General features: G+C 38.7%; 1 protein-coding gene across 3 annotated transcripts in view; it reads right to left on the minus strand.

Annotated features, from left to right (window-relative positions):
- SGCZ (sarcoglycan zeta) overlaps nt 1–21,948 on the minus strand; it is a 674,993-nt gene that overhangs the window by 278,507 nt on the left and 374,538 nt on the right. For all 3 annotated transcript variants that reach the window (XM_089526979.1, XM_089526977.1, XM_089526978.1), the window contains exon 2: nt 17,666–17,860. In XM_089526979.1, coding sequence (XP_089383105.1) covers nt 17,666–17,860 — 195 coding nt within the window. The remainder of the gene's footprint in view (nt 1–17,665; nt 17,861–21,948) is intronic.

A 21,948-nucleotide genomic window follows, 5' to 3' on the forward strand; every position in this document is an offset into this window, starting at 1 on the left:
TCTTCCAGATGTTGTTGGACTTCAACTCCCAGCATTCCACATAATTGACTAGGCTAGGAGTTTTCAGTCCAGAAACATCCTTATGCATAATTTCCATCTCTCTGTTACACCAAGAAGTTGATGAAGTTGTTCAGGAGAATGGTGTATGTTCTTCTTGAACTTGTAAATCTCTCCATACATTGTAGTATAAATGCATTTAATCCATGCCTCCATTTATAGGAACTTGTTGTAATGTTTGAAAGTGGCTCACCATTTCACAGAATACAGTGTTATTCGTTGAGTCCTCTTTCTTTGGCCAAGGATTGGGAATGTATACAGGATCAGAGGGTCATTGCCAGTCCTTCTGATCCAGTCCAGGCCTCAGTGATAACATTACTAGGAACTAGAGTCATGTGGTCTATTCTAGTAATCTTTTCCTTTCATTTCTGCCTGGTCCAAGATACCCCCTGAAGCAATGTTTTGGGGTAAAACTGAACCCCTGCATCATATTTTCAGGCCAATACAGCATTTTTTCACCTATCAAAATTGTTAAAGGATTGTTAAACATATATAAACAACAGAGGACTGGTTGGTCAGTGGCGGGCCAAGTATGACATGAGACCTTTCTTCCACGGCTGAGTATGATCCATGGGATATGCAATTTGCACCCCTGCCTTAGCCCATGACAAACAACAGCTACTCTACAGGATAAGTGGACAAACAATTTTCTTGTGAATCTAGGATTTTATTTTGTTGATTAGAGTCACTATCTATAATCAGAGAAGCTTCAGGGTAGTGTCAGTTATAAAATGCTGCCATGAGGCACAGAAAATTGTCTCATTTTCTGGATACATCCCATGATAAACTGTGGAGTAGTATTTACACAGCTAGCTTCTGAAATTAAGAGTCTAAATATTATTTTCTGCTGTTTTCTGTATTAGAAAGTTGTTATCTAACATGTGTCCTTTCTCCACCGAATAAACCCCAAATTGTGAGGACTGTATCCCAGCTAATATGCTCTTCATCAGGGTTAATTTTAATTGAAGTATTATTGTTTCATGATTGTGTTTTTGTATTTTATACTTTGCATGCATTTTACCGGTTGAAATCCCACCTTGATCCACAGGGAGAGGCAGGAAATATAAATATTATTATTATTATTATTATTATTATTATTATTAAGAAATCGATTTTTTTACTATTTTAAATTATTGTTTTTCCATCCCTACATTTCTAACCTTGGTCATCCCCTATTTTCTAATATCCACCTTCTTGCAATGATCAGGCCAGATAGAATGGTATACACTTGTTACTATACTAGCCAAAAAGAAGTAAAGGGGTGGGGGTGGGGGAATGCAAACTTTTCAATTTGAGGAAAACAAATTTGAGGTCTTGCATCATGCTTGTCTGCAGGTTTTGAGTCTTTTGGTATATGACTGCTGACAGCTAATCTCAAGCACAAGTCCAAGTGTTCATCTTTCAGACTGGAATAATACTGTGTGTGATAAGATACAGAATATCTCTCAAGATCTCCCACCCTCTTTGGACACTTCTGAATTGAAATATCCACTTGGATTTCATCAGGGAGAGGAAAGGATTGCTCATACTTACTGTGAAAATGGTATCGCATTTGTTCCATTATACATGGCCATACACTCATTCTCTTTGACAGAATAGCAGATATAACTATTGCTTGGTTGCTGTCAAACCTCTGCCTACACTGATTGGAACCGTATTGACCATAGTGAATATTAGGGTAAGGTTCTTACGCTTGCAACCCAAAGCTATGTGTGACCGCAGCAGGCAAAAGTGGTCTGCTATTGGATATAATAGTTATGATTCCTCTGGGTTTCTAATTTTTCCATAAACTCTGTCCCCAAAGCAGAAGGAGACACAGACTTTGTCTGGTAGAAAAAAACATGGCACAGTCTGACCATTGACTGTTCCTGGTTGCTGGGCAACAATTCTTGCTAGATGAATCCTTGTAGACCTCTGAAGGCCTTGTCAAGTCTTGGTTACTAAGCAACTGCCTTGCTAGACCAGAGACTTTTTGTTCCTCCTCTATCCTTCCTATGATAGGCAATTAACAAATTACTAGTTTTGAGACAATCAAAGCCCACTGGTTTAAGATGCATTTTGTGGGGTCTGCAATTTTGCCCCAACAAGTATGTAAGGGCAAGGGAGATCTAGAGTGATTAGACAGGCATGGAGGGTAATTAATAAGGAAATCCACAATGTTCTTGCAACTAGACTGAGCCATTATGTGCCTCATCCTGGGATATTGTTTTTGAAGGAACCTTTGTAGAGGAGTGATGGGATTCACATTTCAGAAAGCACCAATTTGTTTTTAGCTGATTTGCAGGGAGAGATAAGGGATACCTTGACTGGGCTGGTGGGGAAAAGATGCTAAGCAGATGCTTGCACTTTGTCCATGACAGATAGGCAGGGGTGCATTAAAAGGGAAGTGATAGTGAGCATCTGAAACACTTATTTCATGAAGGGAACACCTATAGACTTGCTTCTGTAGGTTATAGGACCCAGGGGTGGGATGGAAGACTACCCTGAGGCTGGCCCAGGACATGTCTTCCATTTATGTCATGGAATATGAGGAAGGGAAGGCTCCCTTGCTGAAGGCTGCCTGGGTGCCAAATGGGGCCTGGCATTTAGAGCCTGGGTGCTTCGCCTAGGGGTGGCTATGGGTGAGAAGGTCAGGTTAGGATCTCTTGCTGCAGCTGGAACCTACCTTTAGTCTCCTCCCACTCTGAAGATTGTTAAGGTCTAAAGATAGAAATTAAATAATTAATAAAGTGGCCCTTCAGCTATCGAAGTTTGTTGTCTGGTCCAGTGTGGCGTAGTGGTTTGAGCATTGGACTATGACTGGAGACCAGGGTTCATTTCCCAGCTTAGCTATAAAATTCACTGGATGACTTTGGGCAAGGCACAGGTTCTCAGCCTTAGGGAAAGGCAATGTCAAACCTCCTCGGAACAATTCTTGCCAAGAAAACTCCATGTTAGGTTCACCTTAGGGTTGTCATAAGTTGGAAACAAATTGAAGACACACAACAATAACAAAGCAATACACATTTTTTCTTATATAGGCCCCATTCACAATACAAAAATAAGCCAGTGTGAAACTGGGTTATTTTCATGGCGTTTACACTTTCCCTGACTGCACTCGGTTCAGTTGGGGGGGCAGGGGCTTCCGTAAAACCGAGTTAACCCAGTATAATGACACCAGGTTTTCAAAGAAGTGTAATTTTCAAAGGAAAACTGATCTTGGTTTGTGTACTGATTTAAAGTTTTGTAGTTTAATAGGATAACATGCAAACCACATGGAAGGAAGGAAGGAAGGAAGGAAGGAAGGAAGGAAGGAAGGAAGGAAGGAAGGAATTCATCTGCCTCTTTGAAGCATAAACCTTCGAACAGAATTGTTCCCTGCCCCCTCCCCAATGTTTTCTAATCACTGGACAACTCACAGGATATTATTTTGTGTACAAGATTGCCTGTTCCTCTCCCCTCTTCTGAGTCTTCAGCTATTTCATGTGCAAGACGTGCTTATGTAATAGCTTTTACTTGCAGTCAATTCCATAGGATTTCACAGAAATGTACAGGAGATGCAAGTGAAATAGTGCCCAGAACTCTCTGTCCCTATTTTTCAAATGAAAAATATATTTAAATAAGAGTCAGAACCATTAAAGTTGCCCTCATCTCCTCTTCCACTGCTTTATTTTTCTTAAGTTAGAGGTCCTGCCTTTACTGTTTATGGTGGGAGCTCCTGTTGAACTTTACAAATATATCCCATCTGTGTCAGTCATCGAGGCCTGCTGGCACCAATAGGACAGGATAAACCCCAAAACCCACCTCTAGAAATAACAACAAACGTGGGCTAGAAAACTACTAAGTATATAGTATAACTTAGTATGTAATGTCTAAAAGATTATTTTAAAGAACTACAGACTCAATAAAGACTGTCATAAGCACAATTTCTGTTTCTATAGTTGTGTATTTTTATACTCAACACCAAAGCTTACATTCATATTAGAATTCAATTAGAAAGACTTGTCGGTTTGTGTATCTTAGCATCTTCTTGAAAGAAAAGAAAAGAAGGGAGGGAGGGAGAGAAGGAGGGAGGAAAAAAAAGAAAGATTTTCTTTCCAGAAGGAACTAAAACACACAGAACAACAATTAATGTGAATGTAAGTTTTGTGCACATTTGCTGTTTCTGGTATCAATGGGACAGGCTCACAGTTGTCTTTGGCAGTGGTGCACATAGTGGCAATAATGGGATGTGACATGGTGATGAGGTGATGGTGGTGTTGTGGGTTTTCAAGTGTCAGGAAAGCTAGCTCTGACACATGCAGGTTGCATATCTGGATTTCATGTGGCAGAAAAATGAGTTTGGATAAGGACAGTTAACTTTTCCAGGAGATTTTGCACATCTTCCCTCATTATTTCTCTACACTAAACATAGCATGGAGATGGGAGTGCCCAGTTTTCTCTATCTGCAGATGGGGGGGGGGGGGGACAAATTTTATATTATGTAATTTGCACTTAAACTACAAACTTTTTTGTGATGAAGTGTTATAGAGCAATGTTACAGCAGTTAGACTCAATGTATTCCAGATCTGGCTCATGGCCCACACCCTATCAAAATGGCCCCCCTCTTCAGCCTCCATTCCATATCGAATGTGAAATGCAACCAAGTTATACATTTGGCAGACAATAGGATCGCGGGTGGGGGGGTGGAGAATTAATTTGGGGCAGCAAACTGTGCTCAGACCTGATCTGGATTTTTAAAAATACAAATAAATGCCTTCAGGAATATTTGTTTTGATGGAAACGAGACCCCCTTAATCTTTAAATAAAAAGGAAAAAACTTTGTAACATGTAGTTTAGCTCATTAAGTGCAGGAATTCAACATCCACCCCATATTTACCAAATGAAAGAAGAAAAAACATATACTACATCTCTTTGAAGTAAACCAGCAGTCAGTGCACCATTACTTATTTACTACCAACAGCTTGGACACTAAATGGTCCATGGGTTGCACATGAGCCCTCCCTGTTCTTTTTGTGGTCACATTCACCAAATCTGCTGCTACTGCTGCTGAAATTAGCAGTGCTATTGTGCCTGCTGATACAAGTATACCAAAATCTGGTATACAGTTACCCCTCTGTTTGTGCGGACTTCAGACCCATAACCCTTGCTTACTCATGAGGAGCAAATGGAGGGAGTTAGAATGGGGTGCACCCAAGGTGCACGCCTGCAGCCGCTCGCTGGCACGCACCCCTATTCCAGCCTATGGGGAATATTTGCACGTTTCCATTTTTTGCGGGGGAGTCCAAAACGGGCTCTAAACATTTCACTGTTCCTGTCCCCAGGGTACTGAGAATTTTTTTGGCAACTGAATTGGCAAGAATCTTAGGAATGACTACTATATTTAGCAGCATACATGGTGGCAGCAGAGTTGCTTTTAGAGTGGGTATGAGTCCAATGTGCCCCCATCTACATGCCAAGAAATTCCCACACTTGGCATAGATGGAGAAGGTTGTGCATGACAATCTTTCCGTATGAGATCTGTCTGGGTTTACTATTCCTGATTTTCAAGGGAAGGCATAAAACCTAGGTTTGTGAAATTAATTCAAACAGATCACAGTCATCTGTACATAAATTAAAACCCCACAATGATAATTGCCCAACTCTCTAATTAACAGAAAAATGACAAATACAATCAACCTGTCACCTATCTGCTCCCTTCCCAGATAACCATACCGACTGGAATGCAAAGTGGAGCTTTACTAAATGGTAAGGCATCAACTGCTAGAATTTTGAATGCACATGAGTTAGTAGAACAGACCTCAGAATGACAAGGTGACAGTTGCCCTTGGGGAAAGGATAATGTTTCAAGAGAGCCTCTTTCCAGCAAACAACAGAGGTCTGGACGTAATAACATGTGTCAGCACAATGACTAGAGGAAAAACAAGATGAAAAGAACTGAAGTTAGAGGTTAATTGTTCTTGCTACTCAAAGCATTAATAAATACCAGGAGATTCAAAATAAAGGAACAGAATTTTATCAGTTCCTTCCATGATAACCAAGGTATAGACTTTCAGACCTGATCCAGAAATTCTTTTGGTGTGTATGTCTCTCCTAAAACTGGGAAGAAATCTCAGTCTCTCTCTCTCATTTGAAAATTTCTTTCAGGGAAAGTGAGGTGGTAGTCAGGAAAATATGGTTAACCCATTAATACACCAATCATCCTGTCTACATTTCAGAAGAAATCTAAACATCTGGGCAGACAAGCTTCTCTTGCATTTGGGAATCTGTCATTCAAAGGCTTCTAAAATACTCCCTTCTCATGTGTCTACTAAAAGGTTCTTGTGCCTAAAGCCATTTCATACTTTAAGAAGCACAGCAGATAGACAAATTTCCACCTGCAGGAGCAGTTCATATTTTTGAACTCTCTCCATTAGTATTTTGCAAAACTCATTATCAATTTCCCTAGAATTCTCTCACAGCATGGAGTATTGCACACACATGGTAGGGCAGGCACACAGAACCACTTTCATGTCATGGAACAAACAGAATCATGGCAAGGATTATAAGCTATCATCCTGCCTATCATCTTTAGTGTGTACAACCACTACCTCTTCCCCCAAATATTCATTTGACATTTGTTGTTCTTGTTACATTATTTCAAGTTGACACCAACCTATGGTTATCCTACCATAGAGTGTTCTTGGCCAAATTTATCCAGACAAGTTCTGCCATTGCCTTTCTCTGAGGCTGAGCGTGACTTGTCCAAGGTCACTCAGTCAGTTTCCATAGTCAAGCAGGGTCTCCAAGTTCTAGTCTAATATTCAAATCACTGCACAACGCTTGCTTTATCCCCCCTCCCCATCCATCCAAATTATCCACTCTTAAGACAGATAGGTGAAAACTGCTCCTACATAAATAAGAGGGGTCTCTGACAGTAATGTTGCTGCTCTGGATGAATGAGTTCTCTACATGTATCTGTGTAGACAAGTACTTCCAGATAATATCAAATGATTATTGTTTGAGGAATATGGTAGCTGTGTTCATCAATAGCAATGCACAAACTGGCAAAGTCATCTGTGCATTTATTCATACAGAGGGGCTATATCAGGTCATATGTTTGTTTGTGATAGTTGGAACTCCCAGTGGAAACATGAAATATCCATGCCAAAGAAGAGTGTCTAATGGATCAGTGCAAACTTAGGGAAAACATGTGGGTGGATACCTTCACAAAGTCCATGGAAAGTAAAATTCTCTTTAGAAGGCCTGTGGTGTGAAGGCCTCAACACACATTTTGCGGCTTGACAGGCGGGCGCGTGGGGGCTGAGCATTTACACACTCAGCAACCCTACTGAGCACACTGGGTGCCATCTTAGCATGCCTCTGTACAGATGGGTAGCACCACGATGATGTTGTGCAGCGCAGCACCCAAACAGCACCGCATCACGCAGATATCATCATTGTACATGAGCGCACCAATGGCATCCCACACGGAAGTGGGTTCTTTTTAGGCCTCCTGGAGGCCATGGCGGTTCATTGCTGTAGCCTCCATTAAGGGCAAGAAGGGGCAGCTTGTCACTGCCTCTTTGTCCTAATCTGTACAGCCCCTTAGTTGAATTTTTTAAAAAAAAACAAACTTGATTTTGTTAAATAAAAACTGAAAAAATTGTTTTTAACAAAGAAGCATGGACCTGACATGGGTCTATAGGGTATCCATGGATAAACTTCAGATAGCCCATGAACTGGGTGTAAGATGAAATGCCCCCCCCCCTTTTAGATTCTCTTCTGGTTACTTTTAAAATTATCTTTCAATATTATTGTTTTTCTGTTGCTCATGAGATTCTCACAATGATCCATGACCACAAAAGGTTAAGAGTCACTATTTTAGTGAAAGAGACATGCTTTAATCCCATTGTTACTGTCCACTTATGACAGACCTATTTAATTAGCTGAAATAAGCATGGACCTAATAAATTATCATTGATTATAGGGCCTCTATTAGTACTAACAGTAGGATTGAGGCCACAATATGTAATAGAAACCACAATGAGTAACCAGAAAGATGGATTCCAAGCATTTGTCCTATTATAAAGCACATCTGAGCATGCTAACTCTATGCACTTGTGAAATTTATGGTTGTAAAGTTCCATACTGGGTGAGACATGTCTCATTCTCAAAAGCACAATAGCTAAAATAGATGCATTTTGGGTGCATCTAAACTGACAAAAAAATCAGCTTCACCTTGCATTTTTCTAGTCTGCAGTGACCCTGTTAATGCAGTGACCATGTTAATGCCACACACTTGCAGACACAGCAAGGTGATATCAGCATAACTGTCCACACATTTCCCCTTGGCATACTTGCTTTCTTCCCCACCCCATTCCCAACATGCATCAACCTGTCAGCCAATAGCCCTTCTGATTTGCCTGTCAATCTATTGGTTCCAATCTATTGGATGCCTCCCCATCCAATCTCCTTTGCCACCCCAGTGAGTGAGGGAGGTAAAAAGTCTCATAGTTGTTTTAATGGTTTTTACTCTCCCCACCCAAGTCCTTAGTCTACCCACCTACACACCTCACACAAACACAGAGCCTGAAAACTACAGTCCACAGACTTTTGTTACACCTGTTCACTTCATTATTACAGTACCAACAATAGAGAAAAAGGCACAACACCACTGCTTGTACCATGTGATATTTTTCTTCCAACATACAATAACCATAATCATAATAAAACAGCACAATTACACAGCAAAAGGAACAATACCATTACTTATGAATTGCAACTGTTTTCTCCAGTATAACTGTTACCTGGTAAAACAATAAATTGCAAATACTTATCTATTTGTAACTAGTTGCTTCCAAAGTCTTGTGTCCACTGGGGGACTTGAGGGCTTATGTCTCCCTTGGACATATTATGGCAAACACTTTGTATCATAACAAACATCTCTGTCCAACACCAAAGTGCTTTTGACACCAAATTCAGGATCAATTGGTTCCAAGAAGCTATTTCCCAGCAAATACAACAAGCACAGTTCCCATCTCCACAGTAATTTGCAATGCTGAATAACCATCCCTGCTTACACTGAATATTAAATCAAAGCAAATGAAAGCCAGGGAATGCAAAGATAACAATGTAATAGTTACAATATCTGCCATTTTACAAAAATAAATATTCTTAATCAAATAGAGACACCTGCTAATACAATACAAACACCAGGCATTTGGTAACAAAATAAACAGAGCCCGACTCTGTCAGCAGGAGCCTAAGGGAGGTTTTGCATATAAGAGATGAAATCAGCAGCAAAAATGAACAGTGTTTCCAAGGCAGTGCAAAAACAGAGAAGGCAACAGTATTTCTCTGACTCCTTTTTTTCCTTCTAGCTTACCACAGATCCCACAGATCTTCCTATGGGAGAAATGTATGTTATACATTACATATCACTCTGTGACCAACCTTGTTGAGGATGCTGCCCGAAGGAGACATGAGCAACACATTACTTGGTGAAAAAAGGTGAAAAAATCAGGGCTAAGGATAGAAAAAAAAGGAGAACATATTCAAAAATATGGCTACAAGAACATGTTTCCCAAGGTCAGGTAAGCTCAATGTGGAGAATACTAGACTGATGAGAATCTTTGCAGTCTGGGACTTATTCTGGATACAATTCACAGGAATTTTCTAATGCTGTTTCCAGTGCAAAAAATACTATCTGCTGCATGGAATAACTCACTGTCACTTTCCCATGGATGACTTGTGGGGATATCTACCAGACTCCAAGCTAATCTCCATTTTTATTCCCCTCAGTCCACCCCTCAGGTGGTTGCTTTTAAAAGCAGCCATCATTACGTTTCAGAGACTGGAAAATTGCCTTTTGGACTGCATGTTCCAGAATTCCAAATCCAGAATGGTCACTGGGATTGTGTGGGGTTTAGCCTAAAACAGTAACTTTTACAAACTGTACTCATTTTTTCATGCTGCGCACACACACACACACACACACACACACACATCATTATATAACCACAAACAGGAAGACTATCAGCATGTTTTGAGAAACATAAAGTTTTATGGATGCACAAAAACCTTTTTTTAAAAAACATCTCCTGTACGTGTTTGTGTCGTGTGCTTTCAAGTGACTTATGGTGAGCCTAAGGCAAATCTATCATGGATTTTTTGGCAAGATTTGTTCATTAGATGTTTGCCATTGCCTTCCTCTGAGACTGAGTATGACTTGCCGAAGAGCACCCAGTGGGTTTCTTGGCTGAGCTGGGAATTAAACCCTGGTCTCCAGAGTCATCTCAAACACTTCCCAGAGGAAAACAGTTTCAAAACACTCCATTGATAGTTACTGACCTTGCAATGGAGGGGAGGAAAATCAAGTGCAAAGAGAAATGGAATGGTGTAGGAATGCCTGAATCTGTCAGTTTTTCTTTCTCACTATAGAAAACTCTCAGGTTCTTTCTGTAGAATTGTTGGACACGTTATCATCTTCTCTGTGTCCTGCTAAATCCAAACCGCAAATTAACATTCAGGAGTATTCAGATTCAGTCTGCTTCAGAGAAGAGTCACTTCACTTCTGATGTTTTTCGAACTGACTTGATTCAACACAGTGGTCCTTAAACAAAAACGGCAAACTACAAAAGAAGACTGGAAAGAGAAATAGCAGAAGTGGAATATATCCACAAACTCCAGTCTATCAATATGGGGTTGAACAGAGACAATGGTTTCCTGGCACACTACACACATTGCAACAGTAGCTAAACCCGCCCCCACTGCCCACCCTCATGTTGGCCAGTTCATCACATCTTCTCTCTGGTTACCAAGCTACACTCCAATACTTCCACCACCATTCATATGGTTATCTACTAACCTTGGCTTTAGGCAATATCCTTCCTCCTGACTTGTTCCTCATTGACCATAGTTAAAAACTGAACTTCTTACCTCATTTCCACAGCCACAAGCTTTGCATTCTATTGCTATTGTCACACTCAAACTATTATACAGGTTTATTCCTGGATTATCCACATCATGCATCTGAGGAAATAGACTCAGATTTACAAAAGGTCATGCTACCAGCTTTTTTCTTTCAGAGTTAGTCTCAAAAGTGCTACAAGATCTATTTTCAACACAACTTGGTTTGGGATTCAGGTTTAATCCCAAACTGCAGCACATGCCAAATCTGCAGCACATGATTAATTGCTGTCATCTAATGACAATCCATGTGCTGACTGATGGAAATCAAGAGCCCACTGAATGTATAGCTGAAGTACATGTGCTTGAGAATGAGTGTGTGTACAATTATTAAAGGCATGGTTAGATGCCAAATTAAATCAGGGGCATGTATCCAACAAACATGTTTAACTGGCAGTGCTCTATCCAAAGAGATGGACATGAGTCCCACTCTCACAAAAATGCATGCTCAATATGAAAGCCTATAAATCAAAACAGCTGTTGACAATCCATTTTTGCTTAGACCAACATTAATAGTCTACTACAGAAGTGCTTTCACATCTATACCAAGCTTCCTGTTCAAAGTACTAAACGTCAATCAATTGTTGTTCGGTTTTTTGTATGCTTTTAACTACATGTGGCTTTGCTTATATTTCTTCTTAGCTGCCTTGGTGTATAAATAAAATAAATGGGGTTAAAAATACGAGAGACAAATGGCTAGGTAGATAGACAGAACACAGATTGAAAAAGATCTTTTTCCAGCCAATATTTTCATTTTAATGATACATAGCTGCTTAATAATGTGACCTAAAGAAATTTAGATATAAACTGCAAGGTACATCAAGCATTTCTGGGAACAATTTATTCAAAATGCTCAATTAAGCATTCTCTCTCTCTCTCTCTCTCTCTCTCTTTTCCTCTTTTTGTGTGTGTGCGTATGTTTGCGTGCTTATGTGCGCACAGAGAAACATAAGTTTAGGATCATCATTGGCAACTTTGCAGATCATAGAGATTAGCTTTCATTTCCTAAAACATTGCTTAAATTTAGTAAAAGTTATGCTCTTTTCGTAGCACTTATTCATTGAAAATATATTTACTTTACTTTCCAGTGCAGGATAACACCAAATAGAATGAGATCTGACATCCTCTCTTTTCCTCTAGACAGTGGCATTTTGAAGCCTTGCAGGCTAGGAGAGTTATGAGAACACACTGTACTCTCTGCACTTCTCTTCTGAGGATTTGGAAGAAATGGGCTGTAAATGGAAATAGCTGAACAACTAAACTGCCAGTGAAACAATGTAATGATGCAATGCCATTAGCATTTCAAAAGGGAGAAATAAGGTAATTCTATTATTAGGGAATACAATATCATGCTGCCATGAACTTACATACAGGGGAAGAAACCACTGAATTAATGATTTCTGTTTAAATCCAGAGACCTGGAATAAAACTGTGTGCACTCTGTTCCACTGTATACCTCCTATTATTTGTATATTAAGTAGCTCCCCAAATAAAATGAGTTAGTATCTTGGGTGTCTAATCCCATTTTTTTTTAAAAAAGGTCCAACATTGTACTATTAGAGTTAAAAATGGAACATCTTCAAAATAATCCACTAAACCTTGGAACAACAGGGCACCAGCAAGTAGAGAAGACAACTGTAAACGCTAAAGGAGCACTGGCTTCATGATGGAGAGCTAAGCTCTGGTTTTCTCTGTAAACGCTATTTAAAAGAGCAGTCTAAGGAAATGGAGGCAATCCAGTTCAAAATTCTGGAGGCTGTAGCTGCAAAGAATGAGGGAGGAGACAAAAGTACCTTCTGCACCTTCCTCCCAAAGCAATTCATTTGGGGTATCATCCATTCAAAGACTATTCTAGCACATTAAAGACCAAGAAGTTTATTGCTGATGGTGGTGGTGATGTGTGTGTATATTGGTGAAACCAAAGATGGTGTGCTGTTTTGACTTGCACATAGATATAGCCATGGTTGTGAGGAGGACACTGAGAAGTAAACACTGAATCCAATGGGAAATTAAATGCAGAAATTACAGATAGTTGCAATGACACTATCAACACATGACATCATATACGAAATGGACAATACAAATACCCTTCCTCTGGCTGGAAAAAGCTGGTGTTAAAAAGACTTGGTATTAAAAAGATTTTCAGATGACATTCCAATTAGAGAGGATTTATCCTGGGAAGAAACAGGAATGCTCCAGCAACAAACCATTCATGGGATTTCCCCATGAATGACTTGTTGCTTGAGCATTCCTGTTTCTTCCTGGGATAGATCCTCTCTAATTGTGATGTGTCTGAAAATCTTTGCCGCAGTCTCGCAACCTTGCTGGGAAAATGTCTTTTTAATCTCAGTTTATTTCCCAGTTTTTCCCTTGTGTGATAAAGTCCTAGATAAGATAAGTAACATATGCAGTGTACTTAAAAACAATAGAGTAATACCTTGACTCCAACTCAGGGCACAGGAGACAGACCAGAACCCTCTGATTCATGTTAATTTCTCTCTCAACTTTTTTTTTAAAAAACATATTTCATTAAATTTTCCAAATACATAAAACTCAACACTAACAATGAAAAGAAACAGAAGACAAGAAGAAGAAAAGAAAGAAAGAATTACATGTAGAGAAAAGTAAAGAACAGAAAAGGTGATTCATGTCAGTTTCTCAAGTTCTCTTTCTAGTTTCATTTGGACGACCTTGTACTTATTAAAAATGCCCATTTCAAATGTCAATATTATGATCTGTTTTTATGAAAATGAGAGAGGAAAAATGGGTACAAATCATAAACTTGAGCAATCCTGTTAGTCTTCCGAGGAAGAGAACCAAATGACAAGAATAATGTATTTCACTTGCTGAAGCCTGGAAGTTAACAAGTTTGAATTTGCACTTAAGGGATAGCAAAGAGAAAGGAAAAAAGTGAAATATAATTGCAGCAGATCAGTAAGGCCCCCTGAACTATTTGTGCACGGCTTTTAAAAAAATCATTCTTAATTTATTTTCCTCCTCTGCTTTCTACAGCTTCCTATTTGGAGGGAGAAAGATTCTGGTTATTCTCATGGAGTAACAAAGGAGGATTAAAGATTAATTTTCACTTGTCAACTGCATATGATCTAATTGGATTTAGAACTGAAGGGACAGTTAAAATCCACATTAGCTAAGTGATTTCTTGAAATGCCAGAGCCAGAGCAGTCATGAAAGACTGGATTTAGGTATAAAGTGCATTAAACTTCAAATGTTATCTTTAGAAATCATTAAGCCCCCATTTGTATAATGACTGTAGCCACATGTACATAACTTAAGCTAGTGAAGCAGAGACCACAATCTACCAGTCAGCAGGCAGTGAAGATTTTACCACTCTCCTGCAGACTAAATTTTAAATTTAATTCAATATTCTCTTAAAGGAAGATGACTTTCTGCCACAGCTTTGGTGCCTGGGACTGTGTTTTGATCATGTTGCCAAGTAGCACAAAGTATAAAGATTTAAGTATTCAATTAGCTAGAATGAGTAGCTAGGTACTGTTGTTGCAAACACAGAACCGGGAGAATCTGTGTAGTATGAAGATTAAATGACATACTGTGTAAGAAAACTGCATACTCTTCAACATTTCACAGATGGAAAGCAGTGCACATGTATGTAAGGAACACCAGAATGTGGTCAAGATGGCAAACATCACTAATGAGGCATAATAGGTTAGCTAGGGGAGGAGGCTGCAGCAGTTTACTTTTGTCGCTTACTGGGAAGGGCAAGATTTCCCCCTCCTCCCCTCACTGAGTTAATTCTTTTGCACTTTCAGATTGCAGCTATGGATTAAGCTGAGTACAAAGGGAGAAGGAAAGCGAAACTAAATCATTTGAGAGGCAGATAAAAGCTGGCATGACAGAAGACTGATTGCGATTGGCCTTACCAAATTGGGACAATTGGAGTGTTTGCAACAGCAATATAATTTTAAATATGAGTCCACTTCATGTGTCAATTATGTAAAAAGGGCATCATGAATAGAAAGGGATGTAGGTCATTCTTATCTTACAGGTTGCATGGCTCCATGCCCATTCCTCTGCTCTCTATATGGATGTCTTCTGGAAATATCCAACATGCATAGCACCTATAAGTATAAACTTGCCATCTGAAATTGAACCCTGGTTTCCAGAAGCAAACAACTTTATCTAGGACATGGACACCAGGAGAAAAGCAATGGGAATCTGCAGAACATTGGAATCCATGCCAATAGTATGGCCTTACAGTCCCTTTCTATAGGCAATGGCCCTTCACATTTCTGAAGAATGCTACGATGTTTTGCTATTCTGCATCACACCTGTATATGGATAGAGCTAGTAGTGAACCAAGCACATCTCGAGCATCTAGTGGCATCACAGGCCAAGCAGAACATCTAACCCATCAAAAGTTGAGGTGGGAGAAGGGTGGCAAATTTCCTTCCCTCTCACATTTTGAGGCATCTCACTCTTTATGTAGACTGGCAGTGAAGGTGAAACTCACCAAATAGTCCTTGCAGCTGTGATGGCAAATACAAAGAAAGTGGCACTTGTGGGATGGTGAGAGTTGTGACAGCATTTCAGTGAGTACCTCTTTCTCACTTATCACATTCTCTTTTCAAAAGATTGCTTCCAACTTGGTCACAGAAGACAAAAATCATGAAATGGGCCTTACAATGGGAAGGTCCTGACAGCACCCCGGGCTTCATTTCCCCACTGCTATCCCCAAACTAAAACAGACCCTTTCAAACAAAAACTCTGTTAAAGGCCTTTATAATGGTAACATGGATGTAATTCAAGATATAGACAAGCTTTTTCCAAAACAAGATCAAAACTATTGTATAGATGTTTCTAACAAAAGTTACTTGAATGAACATAAATAAATAATTGTTGTTACAGGCACTTGTGGTTCTTATTTCAGTTAATTCAATTAATTATAATTATTCCTATTCAAGAATAAAATTATTTTGCATTGGGATAAAAAAAGCAAGATATATGCATGACTAGAAAATATTGTTTGAAAGTATTAAAATGCAACAAAGAAAATTTAAATGCACCAAAAAAATACAGTCCAAACATTTAAAACTGTTTGAACTGCATTTTTAATATGATTTGAGTCTGGCTGTTTTGAAACTCTGTTTTGTTAATGCATATGAATAATTCTTGAGTACGTCTAGTGAATCATCTTAGTACAGTCATTACAAACCCAATTTTAAAGCATAAACATGACAGTGTAGATCTATAGAGATGAAGAAGACACTACGTTGCCTACGAAAAGTTATTACGATCCATAAAATATCCTGATATATGTATAGATAATAAAACCAAGGGGATTGTCGAAGTGCTTTGCATGATAAAAGCAGGTAAGAAGCACTAAGGTAAACAATATTTTATTTTTAAAAACCCATGCAAAAATACAAGACAAAACAATATACCGTGCTCTGTTTACTATTTATTCCATTTCATGGAAAAATTCTAAATAGTAGTATTTAGGAGTAGAGAGGGTGGTGGATTTAACCTCCCAGACAGAGTTTCATACTCATTCCATATGTGTATCTATATTTCTCGGCAGCTTATTGGTTCTATGCTCCCAGCAACCAACAATGAGCTGAATCATCCAATTCTCTGAGCAAAATTTTGATGAATCGATTCCATTACACCAAAACTCCATATTGAAACTTGGGGTTCACATGATTCACCACAGGCATTTGAAGATCTCCAGACTCTTTCCTTCACGGGATTGAAACCCCTTAGTATGTGGGAAGACAGAAAACTTGAGGTCCAAAATAACACTTGCCTGACTTACCTTCCCGTCTCATGCAAAAAATATAAAGACCAGTGAAAGGCCAGTATTTGGAGATTTCAACTGACATTTTTTTTCTTTTTGGGGGGTTAAAACCCAGATATGAGAGGCAAGGAAAAAGAAAAAGAACTTCCAATGGTAGAAGAGAATCACTTTTTAAAAAATGTACCAAAAAAAAATTTGTTGTGATAACTGATGGTGACTTTTCTGGGGGATTCTTTCTCTGACTATTAGCTTTGATACTGCTTCTCCTTGGGGCTATTGACAGCCTGATAGACTGTGGCCCTTTGTTGAAATGCTTTTATGAGAATGTTGTTCCAGAGGGATAGCTCAACAAAAGAGAGAGCAGCTTCACAAAGCCTCTAGATACCTACCTACATCAAGGTGTAGCATCATTCACACTGGCACTGCAGAGAAGTAATTGCAACTCCCTATCAGAAGTCAAGGTTCCTTTCAGGATTCTGTTGGCAGCTTATACCTATGAGTCATTATGGATTTTAGCAGTTAACTTAGCATATATAATAAGCATGTATATAGACTAAGCAGAAATACCTTTGCTTACAGGGAAAAACAATGTCTGACAGATGAACGTAGGCTGACTACATTATCAATGTTTATTATGAACTATTAGAAAGTAACAACAACCCATTATCTTAAAACAGCACTGTGTTTTTTGAAAATAGTTCAATCACTGAATTATGGTGTGAATTTCCATTTGCCACTATTTTTTTTGCCTCACCTGCCTTTTCATGTTTGAAATAGTTCCCCTGATGAAAACAAGACATTTGCCCACTGAAAGGATAAACTGATCTCCATAAAATGTACCATCCAAGGACCACCAGCCAAACATGTACATACGAACCAAAAATAAAAAATCTTGATGCTACTTACCACTGTGAAATTCATTACTTTCAGAATCCATATCGTCATGGCTAAGTTAACTATCATGGTCACCAAGAGTAAGAGGACAAAGAAGTATAAACACCGCTTTCTCCAACCATAAATTCCTACAGGATAAAACTGAGGGTTTTCTGTTCTTGGCAGATTGTTTTGCTGTGTTGCCAGTATATACTGTTCTCGTGTCATCTGTGAAAAAGAAAAGAAAAGATACAAACAATGAGTATTTATCTCACTACTCAATTAAAATACCCTCTTTTTATATAACTCAGCAATCTTCTCAGCTTTTGACAAAGGTACTCCCTAAGGAAATTCTCTCTTTCCTTTCTCTCTCATTCATCCTCTGAATGTAGTTATAAATCCATTTATTAAAAAACAAATCAAAGATTTAAAACAAAGGCTGGAAACAATCCCTTATGCAGGTACCTCTTGAATTCAATGCATTTTTCTTGAGCAGATAAACATGGATATGCACTACAAGAGTGTGTTGGTTTGATATATATATTTCCTCCTGTACATTAAGTATAATATAATTCCATCGCATTTCACAATATCCACTAAAGATGATGCTATCATGGATTCTAATTATAAAATTCAAATTTATAAATGTATGATATGCATTTGTATGTATGTATGTATGTATGTATGAATAAGGTCCTATAGGCCTCCTCCGCCGCACTGGCAACGGAACTGGCTAACCCTGGGGCCTTTTGTCTTTATTCTTTGTAATTGTGTTATGCTTTTAATTGATTATTATTGTATTTTAAACTGTTGTAAACCGCCCTGATCTGATGGAAGGGCAGTATATAAATAAAAATTTTATTATTTATTATTAGATCAATGTCATTCTGTGAGGCAAAAAAGTGGGAAACTATATTTAAAAAACAAAATATGATGAATAAATCATATTTTTTATCCAACTTCTCAGTCACCATATATAACATTATCTAAAATTTCGTCATTGACTTCAAGTGTAAAAATAAATCATTTCTAAAATATGCTTCCAGAAGTGAAAAATAAAAGACTGTTCTCTGTATGTATATGAATGAATGAATGTGTATTCATTGAATATTTGGCTAATTTTCCAGCACCGAGGGAAAATATGTAGATCTATGTAGATGATTCAGAGCATCTTCATTGCATTCTGTTCTCAAAAATCTGGTGGACCACATCATTACCACTTCTGCCACATAAAGAGACCTAACTCTAGCAGTTAATCCCAATGAAAATATAGCCTTTGAGCAATGGGAGCTTGATAATTCAACATTTAGGTAATTTCCAGTGATTCCATTTGTCTACTCTAGTTGGGATTAAAGTTTGGTTTGTAGCCTATGTTTTTCCAGTACTTGTTCTGACACTTGCAGAATACTACATGATAACTTTTCTTAAATAGCGGATTACTTAAGGTCGTAATGGTTTACAACTTCCTAGTTCTTCACTCAAAATCCAGTCAGTTCAGATATGGACAATCCTTCTCTTTTAATATCTTAAATAAATTTTAAAAAGGTTTTTCTTATCTACACACAATGACACAAGTAACTATAGAAGCCACTCTGAGCCTGATCACCCCAGAACTGTGGAGAACGCACTCCATGGCCCCCAGGGTGCCTACTGTCATGGCCCCAAATAGGAGCAGAAAAGATTTGCTCCTTTTGGGGCCAGTTTTGGGCTGCCTTCAGTAACCTCAGCACTTCAGCTTCAGGGCACCCTGGGGTGTGTGCGTCATGTAAAAGACACATCCCCAGTCACCAGAAGCTACCTCTGTCGGCCCGTCTGTTTCAGGCCTATGCAATGTCATCCTGAAATCCACCTAAACCATCTATGTATTGTTGGACTACACCTGTCATCATTCCTAACCAGCATAGCCAATAATTAAAGACAATGAGAAATGCAGATTATTGATAGGCCATTAGAGGGAAACCTATGAGCTAAACACATTCCTACCAATATTATTCATGTTGAAGTGGAATAGCAGTACAGGAAGATTAAGATGTTCTGCAAACAACTAACCTTTCAAACATGTGAAAGGGGTATCAACTGGGGATGTAAATGGGTGAAGTGCAGGGCAGAGTTTCAATATCAGTTTGGAGAATAATTCATATTTGTAGATGCAACTGTTTACAATAAATACATCTTTCAAAAGGTACCATGGGCTCCTGGTATCTGCTGGGGTTTGGTTCCAGAATATCAAAATCTGTGTGTGCTCAAGACCCATTATATACAATGGTGTAGTAAAATAGTTTCTTTATATAAAAGTTTGCTTTTTGGAATTTGTTAAATATTCTGAAGCCATGGATGGTTGGATCCATGGATACAAAATTAATGTATATGGGGGGTGTGTGTGACTATATTACCATTTATTCATCCTGAGAACAGAAATTACCCATGTCACATTCTGAAGCCCTCGATTCTGCAGTTATTTAAATTCTAGACGACTCTAGAAAAGTAGATTTTAGAATAGCAAACAGTGTTCTAACATGACTATTTTCATATGCTCCTGTTACCTTGATACCAATACTCTTATACAATTCTCTGGCAGTTAAGGCACTAAACTGTGGGAGGGGGGTCTTGTTGATATACTAAATGTGTTTCTACCAAACTAAACATTTATGTGCACTGGAATTAGGAGAATCTCAAGGACTGCACTGGGAATTTTACTTGAGATGATGACATTGATGATCCAGACAAGTGGATGGCTGGAGAATGATGTTCAGTCAACAAGGGAATGGCATATTACTCACATTTCTACCCACAGTGAAAAGCTATCAAGAGCAATGCTGTACTCAGAACATCAATATTGATCCAGGGGCCACCAAAACCAAGACATAGATAGTGAGAACAAGACTAGTCAACCAGTTTGCACATAATTGTCAGTACAATGACAGACAAGGCACAGAAAATTGAAATAAGACCTTGTCTTCTCCTACAAATGCATTAAGATAGGATACTAAAATAAATGATCCTCCCAAACACAGTGGATAGCAAGTCAGTAAACTAAATATGGGGATCCAAAGATCACAGAGCCACCTCCCACCCCCCCACCGAGATTAAGGTGCACTGTGCTTTATTGGAAAAGGGTCAGAGGTGTGGTCTTACATTCACCTTTAACAACCTGGTGTCCCTTGCATATACATAGCATGTGAAAGGACTTCATTCCAAGATCAGTTTGGGGTCAGTTTATTCAAGTCCTTTGTTACCTTTGTTGTCCTCTAACATTTACATGTACAAAACTGGCTCTAAATAAAGGTCAGTACTACTGGCTGTACAGAGCAGAAGCAAACAAGCAATGCGTTCATATACTGGTCCTCTCACTTTCCTCCGGACTGAACAGGGTAGAAACAAATGACTTGGAGAAAACCTTCAGGGGAAAATATAGTTCATGGTTCCCAATTAAAATAATCCCAGTCTTCATTTTAAACCAGTCTCAGTATATGGCAATTTAGAAAGTTAATAACTGAGAATGTCAGGGCACATGTATTCACTAGATTGCTAATCTTCTGGTATTTAGCAAAAATCGCTTTAATGATTTTGGGATTAACTTTTACGGTATCCCTTCATTTCCACATCTTTTTATTCTAAATGAAATTTATGATCTCTTCAGTATGCACACAACTGCATATTTCTTGGTGCAAAGAAGGCTTAACAATAATGGCTGACAAAAATGAAAAGCCTGGTGTTGTTTTAGAGCAATTTCTTTCATTAAGAAAACATAAAAATTAATGTCTTTGACCTTTCAGCATCAGAAATAATATCTTCCATTGAAAGATAGCAATAAAGCTGTGCTCTCTTGCCAAAGTGCTAACATGCTCTACTGTGTGTAGCAGTCATTTGTTCTACCTTCAACTAACAGTACCAAAACAGGAAACATAGGGCAACATCCAGTTGCTAAGACCCACAGGATTAGAGCCACTGAATCAGTTCCTGCATGGCAGGTCAGCACTTCTATATCCTATTGATTCAGTAGGACTACATTAGTTAGGATTAACAATTAGCTTCAGACCAATATCCCTTTCTGGAACATGTAAGTTGCATTTAATTTAAGCATAGAGCAACATAGGACTGAAAGATACCAAAGAGTACCATAGAACATAAAATGTACAAGTTTGGAAGGGATGGGAGCAGCAAACAAAGCCCTTCTGGACAGTAGGAGTTATCTTAGAAAGGTCCAAAAACTGTAATATGTAGTACAGAGCCACCACTGCCTTATTCATGGATTACTTTTACCAATAGTAACCTAGAATCTTGTGCTGCCTAGATAAAGGAAAGTAGGAATGTTC

Source organism: Sceloporus occidentalis, unplaced genomic scaffold, assembly GCF_023333645.1.
Source record: "Sceloporus occidentalis isolate IW3139 unplaced genomic scaffold, rSceOcc1.0.p SCAF_5, whole genome shotgun sequence".
NCBI classification, from domain to species: Eukaryota; Metazoa; Chordata; class Lepidosauria; order Squamata; family Phrynosomatidae; genus Sceloporus; species Sceloporus occidentalis.